This window comes from Panthera pardus, unplaced genomic scaffold, assembly GCF_024362965.1.
Source record: "Panthera pardus isolate Hobbes unplaced genomic scaffold, ASM2436296v1 HiC_scaffold_4, whole genome shotgun sequence".
Lineage (NCBI taxonomy): Eukaryota > Metazoa > Chordata > Mammalia > Carnivora > Felidae > Panthera > Panthera pardus.
This window is the reverse complement of record NW_026526969.1, coordinates 16,640,183-16,648,599: the sequence shown is the minus strand read 5'-3', so window position 1 is coordinate 16,648,599 and position 8,417 is coordinate 16,640,183. Positions and strand designations below refer to the sequence as shown.

The window sequence follows — 8,417 nt, the reverse complement described above, 5'->3', positions numbered from 1 at the left end:
ACCCCTGCCCTCCTCCCCCTCCCCCTCCCCCCCCCCCCCCAACCAATGGGAAGCATCTCCGACCCCAATACCACCTACCCAGCCGGCAGCTCAAAGTTCAGCCCCAGGCTACCTCCCTTTCCGGAAGCCAAAGGGTGAAGGTGTTGCTATAGGTGAACCCTGTGAGCTGAGGCTGGGGGCCCCACCCGCATACTCTCGATCCCAGGCCCTTGTTTCCCCATAAGCACAAACAGAAAGCCAGCCACTCTGCCTTTATTTCCCCCTGCTGTAGAGATCACAGTAAAAGGGTCTTATGGCCAGGGGGTGGCCACAGGGCTCAGGTGAAGCATCCTCCACCTTAGCACTCACGTGCCCTATTCTCTGCCCTTGCTTTCCCTCTGGGACTGGGCAGCACCAGTCCCTCCTGCCCCAAGTACCGTGGCTTTTTTACTTTTCAAACTAAGAAGCAAATGGATGAATCCTGTACAGAGGGCCAGGCCCATCTGCCACATGATTAGGGTGTTCCAGCTAGGTGCAGGCCACCTCAACACTCTTCTGCAAAAAGGGAACAGTTGTCGAAGGCTTCCTCCTGGGGGTGGGGAGAGCTTGGTCAGCAGCACAGTTGTCCTTGTCTGGAGGTTCATTTTTGCCTCAGCTTTTTGATGAAGGACACCTCATCCCGATTCCGGATACCGTAACTGAAAGAGGAGGGCTGTAGTGTGAGGTCTGTTTGTGACTCCTCACCAGAGACTCATGTCAGGGACCAAGAAAGGACAAATAGGAAGAGCACTGTGTCCAGGAAGGTGAGGAAGTGGCAGCGGCCATCACCCCATAGCCCACACTGTGCCAGCGGGCAGCCTTTCTCCTGCACACATGCTCTCACTGGCCTCCTCTGGCTGTGGGAAGCCCCACACTGCCACTAGTGAGCAGTGCTCACTCACACTGTGCTTATGCCTCCCATTCCGGTAGGAAGGGCCCCCAGGAAGCTCCTTGCAGGAAGGAGTCAGTCCATCCAGGGACTGTGCTGGTCTTGGTTATTCCCCGGTAAGTGATTTAAGACTCCTCCTTCCGGGGAAGAGGCCCCGGCCCTCTGGCAGGGCTTGGGGAACAAGAGGGCAACACACTAGATGCAGCTCAAAATGTGGCCCCAACTTACTCTCGAAGCTTCTTCCTGTCCTCAGTGAGCTTCTCTCCTGCAGAGGTCAGGTAGTATGTCCTCCACACATAGGACCTGCAAGATTCAGATGGGGATTCAGGTAAACCACAAGCACGGTGACTGGCCAGCTGGGATGCAGGGGCTGTGTGTGAGATGAGCTCAAGGTGCTCAGTCCTGGGGGCCCAGGGCAGGTGGCCTCTTCTTGGCCTTTCCTGCACCACGCATGCACCGGGCATGAGGCAGCTGTAAGGAAGCACTGCTCTCAACGGGCTGTGTGGGGTGGCTGGGAGCCAAACACACCTTATTAACAAAACAGGCGGCAATACCAACACACAGGCAACAAGACACCTGACCTAGTGGGAGTGAGGAGAGCACCCATGTAAAGATGGGGTGGGGCTGCCGAAAGCTGCCCCATCCGTAACCAGGGAGACCACTTCCGGCCACTGGAAATGCTATCTAGGTGAGGTGAAAGGGCATGAAAGAGCAGCTGAGGCAGGACTCCCAGGCATGGAGGCAGCCACCACGTCTCCATGCTTGGGACAGGGAGCTCAGACCCCGTTGGCACTTTGCAGCATTCAGGCAGCAGGTGCTCGTGCTGCACCAGCCCTTCCTGTGGCTCCACGTACCAGCTGATGTGCTGAATGCCTCCTTCCCGCTCCTGCCTGAGCTGCACGTATCTCTGAATGGCCTTCTTCAGGTCCAGGACCGTAGCATTCTGTACCACAACCACAGCTGCAACACAAAAGGAGAACAGCCATGGCGGGGAGCCACAGCCTCGGATGGCAGGAAAGGAACCCAGAAGCTCTGTCCAGATGGTTTTGGATGGAGATTCAGATCTGGGTAGGGTAGGCTTGTGCTTGCCCCAGTATCCTTGGACGTGGCCCTTGAGTTTCCCACTGAGCGGCCATGTTAGCATCTTGCCTGTGTGAAAACTCAGACTGCATGGTCCAAAAGGAGAAGGGAGCACTTACGCATTATTTCTCCATCCATCTTGCACACTCGGACTGTCATTGCTTGGCCATATTCTAGTGCTATTTGTGAATTGACCTCTTCTAAAGTAACCTACAAAAAGACCAAGGGTGGAAGTGGGATCCCTGCCTCTCTTTACCATCCCAAACAGCAACAAAAGAAAGCAAGCTGATAGTGTCCAAAAAGCAGTACCGTATTTTATGAAGAACAAGAAACAAAATTTCTTGCTTGTATGTTAGGGTTTTCCCCAGTTCCACCCACACGTTTGTATTTAATGTGCAAAGTGGATAGGATCTCGGGAGAAAGAGGAGTGCAGAAACAGGAGGATGAGGATCAGATCCGGGTTCTGGGGCTCGGTAGCAGGAAGAACAATGCCAGTTGAGTCTGAGAGCCCCTAATTACCAGGATTCAGGCCAGGGCCCAGGACAATGTAGACGTGAGTCTACCTTTACCTTTACCATCCTTGTTATTTTGCTCATATTGGAGTTTTATTTTTTTAACGTTTATTTATTTTTGAGACAGAGAGATAGAGCATGAACGGGGGAGGGTCAGAGACAGAGGGAGACACAGAATCTGAAACAGGCTCCAGGCTCTGAGCTGTCAGCACAGAGCCCGACGCGGGGCTCCAACCCACGAACTGTGAGATCGTGACCTGAGCTGAAGTCGGACGCTTAGCCGACTGAGCCACCCAGGCGCCCCTGGAGTTTTATTTTTTAAGTGTATTATTTTTTAGTTGTATTACAATGTTTTATCATTACCGTGTTGTGGCGTCCTGGTAAATCTTGCACACTTGACTCGTCTACATTGTCCTGGGCCCTGGCCTGACTCCTGGTAATTAGGGGCTCTCAGACTGAACTGACACTGTTCTTCCTGCTACAAGGATTTCAAGACAGGACCGTCCTGAGGCACGCTGAAGGCTGATAAGTGAAAAACCATCAATGCTGATCTGGTCTTTACGTAAAATTTCACTGTTTTGTTTATCACATACTTATTCACATGACCTTCGAGTTTTTGAAACAGTGTATTGAAAGGTCATATAGCCTGACTTTTTTTTTTTTAATTTTGTTGTGGTTTGTTTCGACCCCTTTAAATTCTGCTCGCCAGGTGAGAGCCTCGTTCGCCCACCCAACCCCCACCTCCATCCCCGCCCCGGTTAAGACCTTCGTTTGAGCCCAGAGGCGCCTTCCCCTAGCTCCCCATCAGGGCCTCCAGAGGTCTGTCAGCGGGAGCACCGCCCGGCGGGGAACGACCCCCGGCGGCTCCCCGCCCGCGCGCACCTGGATCGGTAGATCGCATAGCAGCGGGTCCTGCACGACCATGGCGAGACCCTCCTGGAACACGTCTACCGCCTCGGAGTGTGGCAGCGCCTCCTCTTCGTCCTCATCGTCCTCGGGCGTCTCGGGCCGCACAGCCACCTCCTCCTCCGCCTGCTCCAGGGCGCCTCTTAGTCCCCAGGCACGGCCCGCGCTACCTGTTGGGGTACGCGACGGAGGCGGGGCGCGCACCCGCGGGGACAGCAGCCCAGTCGCGGGATTTGCGAGGGGCGGGGCCGCCACGAGGACCAATGAGAAGCGCGAGGCGGCCTGCCGCAGTGCTCACTGGGAACGCGAAATCGGCGTTGCCGTTGGCAGGCCGGGAGGTGGGGCGGATTCCCGAACCAATGTGAGCTGGAGACGGGCCTGGTGTCAGTGCCCCGCGGCCGGCCGCGGGGGTTGCCGGTAGCCTGCGGGACCCAGGCGGCCGCCATGCTGCTCTTCTGCCCGGGTTGCGGGAACGGGCTAATCGTGGAAGAGGGACAGCGCTGCCACCGCTTCGCCTGCAACACCTGCCCCTACGTGCACAACATCACCCGCAAGGTGGGGCCCAGAGGCCGGCGCCGAGCCGGGAGCCTCCCGTTTCCCCTCCCACCAGCCCCGAGTCCGCCTTCATGCGCCCTTGCTCTCGCAGCCACTTCCCGTCGGATGCAGATCCTGTGGTCCCTACCTTGATCCGGCTGTTTGTCCCGCCCCACTGCCGTCACCTTGGGCTCCGTCCAGTCATCTCCTGGCGTTGCAGTCCTAACCTCGCCCTCGGGCTTCAGGCCCGCGCGCGCGTTCCCTTCACTGTATTCACGGCAGCTGCCCGAGTGATCCTGTCAACGTTTAGGTCAGATCAAGTCCGTCCTGTGCTCGAAAGGTCTCAGTATCTCCCCGGCACATTCCCAGGGCCGGGTAGGCTCTGACGCCAGCACCTCCCCGCGACCTTCCAAGTCTGATGGCACGTCCTAATGTACTCTTCGTCCCCAGTAACAGCAGCCTCTTGGAGGAGCCCCCATTGCGCACGTGCTACCCGGGCTTTTGCACATGCCTTCTGCTCGGCTTACTTTTTCCCTAGATAACCATGCCACTCGTTGGTCGTGTCTTAAGTGACTGCTGCGTTTAAAACTTCAGCTCCTCCCCCCATTTTGTCCGCCTTCCCTTCTTTATTTTAATCCATCGGACTCCTTGCCTTCTAATATACTTTGTAACTTAGGTGCTTTATCACTACTAAGACATAAGGTGTAAGGAAAGCAATGATGTTTGTTTTGTACCCTGTTATGCTCTGGTGTGAACCTGGAATGTAGTGAAATAATGCACTCTCTATTGTAAGTTGTTATTTTGCCTTGATAATAGCATCCTTATTTATTAGCACGCTTTTACTTTTTAGAAGCAGAGCCCTCCCTCCTAATGTTTGTGTATTGCTCTGCCGCAGGGCTGTGTTGTGGGAGTTTAGGATCTGAAACTGGGAAGAGTGAACTCTTAGGTAACCCTGAAATTTCAAGGATGGGTGGTAAAACTTGGGAAGGAAGCCCAACGTGACCCGCTTTGAAAGCTCTCTGGCTGGGCTCCCCAGCCAAGTGGTACGCTTTGGCTTTATTGTGTTTCTCTCTTTTTGGGTTATGTAGTACCGTAGAAGTGTGAGATCCCACCTGTGCTGTTTTCCTTCCTGCTCTGGCGTGTCATCCAGTCCTCGCAGAGATTTTTTTTTTCTCACCAGTGACTCTTTCTCTTCTTTTGGGGGGTATCCCAGGCCTGGATCCTCTAAATCCCAATGGCAAGTCCTGCTCTGTGAGAGTAGAAACTGTTTTCTTTGAGTAACCCTCTAGTCTGCCTTGAAGGAAGTCTGGCGAGACACTTGAGGACAGGTATGGTTTGGTGACCCGGGTTTGTAATGTTCCCTTACTTGGAGCCTGAAGACTTGCTGTTGTTTGTTAGGTAACAAATCGGAAATACCCAAAGCTGAAAGAAGTGGATGATGTGCTTGGTGGAGCAGCTGCCTGGGAGAATGTTGACTCTACTGCAGGTGAGACGGAACCTTTTCTGGTACTGAGCTGTGGAGAGAGATGAGGCTGCTGAGGCTGCTTACGGTGACACTTCCACATGGCCGAGTCAGTGATGCACTTGGAGGAAGTGAGCCTCTAAAAATAGAAAGTGTGTTCATGTTTTCCTTTAATAATTCGTTGCTAAGACAGACAGTATAGGCACAGACCTAGACTAGAGTCTCAGAGTGACCTCTTCATGTTTTATGACCTTGCTGGGCTCTCTTGACCTTTCTGGGGCTATTCCATATTCCCTGATTATGAGAGCGTGAAGTGAGTCGATCCAACACACTCCAACACACTCCATAGCTGTGATGATAGCAACAATGACAGGACTGGAAGAAGTCAGAGCCTAGGGGAAAAAATTCTGGTGTCGATTTTTAAAAGTTAGTGCCCGAGAGCTTTAAAGTGCTTTTTTTTTTTTTTCAATATATGAAATTTATTGTCAAATTGGTTTCCATACGACACCCAGTGCTCATCCCAAAAGGTGCCCTGCTCAATACCCATCACCCACCCTCCCCTCCCTCCCACCCCCCTTCAACCCTCAGTTTGTTCTCAGTTTTTTTTTTTTTTTTTTTTTAATTTTTTTTTTTTCAACGTTTTTTATTTTATTTTTGGGACAGAGAGAGACAGAGCATGAACGGGGGAGGGGCAGAGAGAGAGGGAGACACAGAATCGGAAACAGGCTCCAGGCTCCGAGCCATCAGCCCAGAGCCTGACGCGGGGCTCGAACTCACGGACCGTGAGATCGTGACCTGGCTGAAGTCGGACGCTTAACCGACTGCGCCACCCAGGCGCCCCTGTTCTCAGTTTTTAAGAGTCTCTTGTGCTTTGGCTCTCTTCCCCTCTAACCTCTTTTTTTTTTCCTTTCCCTCCCCCATGGGTTTCTGTTAAGTTTCTCAGGATCCACATAAGAGTGAAAACATATCGTATCTGTCTTTCTCTGTATGGCTTATTTCAGTTAGCATCACACTCTCCAGTTCCACCCACGTTGCTACAAAGGGCCATATTTCGTTCTTTCTCATTGCCCTGTAGTACTCCATTGTGTATATAAACCACAATTTCTTTATCCATTCATCAGTTGATGGACATTGAGGCTCTTTCCATAATTTGGCTATTGTTGAGAGTGCTGCTATAAACCTTGGGGTACAAGTGCCCCTATGAATCAGCACTCCTGTATCCCTTGGGTAAATTCCTAGCAGTGCTATTGCTGGGTCATAGGGTAGGTCTATTTTTAATTTTGTGAGGAACCTCCACACTGTTTTCCAGAGTGGCCGCACCAATTTGCATTCCCACCAACAGTGCAACAGGGTTCCCGTAAAGTGCTTTTTTTAAGTCTTGTTTCATATCTGATAGAGGTAAACATGGGCAAGGAAGGAAAGAGGAGAGCCCTAGACACGCCTGTACTTAGTGGAGGAAGAGCCAACTCCTGCTCAGTACCATCTTTTTTTCCCCTCTGGAAGAACATCCAAATTTGATAGGGTAAAATTAGCATTGGCAGAATTCGTCAAAAGGAGATGAATTATGTACCTAGTGTTCAAAATGGTGTTTGAGAGTGTTTGAAGGTGTTATGAAGAGTAGGGTCAGTTTCTCAAAGTGAAATAACTTTGCCTCGAGGCACTTTGCACAGGTGTGGGGGGTGTGGTGAGATCTTCATAAGAATAGCCTGAGGAACTGTTGCCAAAAGGGATCCCTAAATTGCCTTTTTTTTTTTTTAAGTTTATTTATTTGTTTTGAGAGAGAGAGAGAGAGAGAGAGAGAGAGTGTGTGTGAATAGGGGAGGGGCAGACAGAGAAGGAGAGAGAGAATCCCAAGCAGGCTCTGTGTTGTCAGCACAGAGCCCCACCCAGGGCTCAAACTCACGAACCGTGAGATCACGACCTGAGGCGCCCCTGGATCCCTGAATGTAAGGGGAAGTGGATTCATCATACACTGGGGGCTCCCCTGGGAAGATGAGAAGGCGCTGGTGATGGAAATGCACTCAGAAGATTCTTCAGGGAGTGGACCCCATAATGCACATGGTAGCCATGAGTCAATTTTCATGTTACATTTCCAGCCAGTCTTCAGCCAGATTAGAAAAGAAAAATGGGACCCCCGGAAGGATGCAGGAGTGTTTTCCAAGTCGTAGGTATCCTCAGTTCCCTCAGTGTGAGAGCATAGGGGGAGTGTTGCCACTAACCGTAGCCTTAAATCATGGTACAAGGTAGCCTAGGCAAAGGGTACCAGATGAATGCAGCGGGAGGAGGGTCTTTGCTGCCCTTCCACAACACCTACCCTCAAGCGGTGTGTTTTGGTCATTAACATCATCTTTTTTAATAACGTGAGTCACTTGTTTTCTCTTGTTGCCAGAGTCCTGCCCGAAATGCGAGCATCCTCGTGCCTATTTCATGCAGCTTCAGACCCGCTCTGCAGATGAGCCAATGACCACTTTCTACAAATGCTGCAATGCTCAGTGTGGACACCGCTGGAGGGACTAGGGCCAGGCTGGCCCAGCTGTGTCAGTGTCTGCTCACCTTGTTCTCCAGGGTAAATTCCCAGTCGGGAGTGTGAACTGGGTCCTGAGTTTTTGCTGGTGTGGCAGAAAGCTAACCCTTTTAGGGTAGCTGCCCAGGATGTCAGCAAATTAGCTTATCTGCCAGTGAGCAGGTGAGCTCATTTATGTCCAGGGAGATTTTGTTTGTGGGGGGAAGCGTATCCATAACGTAGTGTACTCTGTCTGTGGTCCTGTTGGTTTATCTTTTACATGAATTGGGTAATTGGTATTCTCTCACCACCAGCTCTCTGAGATATGTACCCTGTTTGCACAACTGATAAAGTTTTACAATTTAGTACATTAGATGTCCCTAAGTACCTAACTGTTAATTGCAAACTTAATCACAATCTGTTGTGAATATTTAATTAAAATGGAAAACCCACTACTGCTTTTTCAGTGTTTTAAATGCCTTGAGAAGTAGACATCAAACAGCTGCCATACTT

At 51.5% G+C, this 8,417-nt stretch overlaps 2 protein-coding genes across 2 annotated transcripts; one reads left to right on the top strand and one right to left on the bottom strand.

The window, feature by feature from the left end:
• Positions 1–236: 236 nt before the first annotated feature.
• SNRNP25 (small nuclear ribonucleoprotein U11/U12 subunit 25) lies at positions 237–4,206 on the bottom strand. The gene is made up of 6 exons (XM_053894204.1): positions 4,088–4,206; positions 3,382–3,575; positions 2,107–2,197; positions 1,762–1,867; positions 1,136–1,210; positions 237–677 (listed from the first exon to the last, which is right to left on the bottom strand). Exons 2-6 carry the CDS (start codon positions 3,421–3,423, stop codon positions 620–622), a joined length of 372 nt encoding a protein of 123 aa, XP_053750179.1. The 5' UTR covers positions 3,424–3,575; positions 4,088–4,206; the 3' UTR covers positions 237–619.
• POLR3K (RNA polymerase III subunit K) lies at positions 3,794–8,356 on the top strand. Its single transcript, XM_019439759.2, has 3 exons — positions 3,794–3,960; positions 5,338–5,425; positions 7,791–8,356. Exons 1-3 carry the CDS (start codon positions 3,850–3,852, stop codon positions 7,916–7,918), a joined length of 327 nt encoding a protein of 108 aa, XP_019295304.1. The 5' UTR covers positions 3,794–3,849; the 3' UTR covers positions 7,919–8,356.
• Positions 8,357–8,417: the final 61 nt, after the last annotated feature.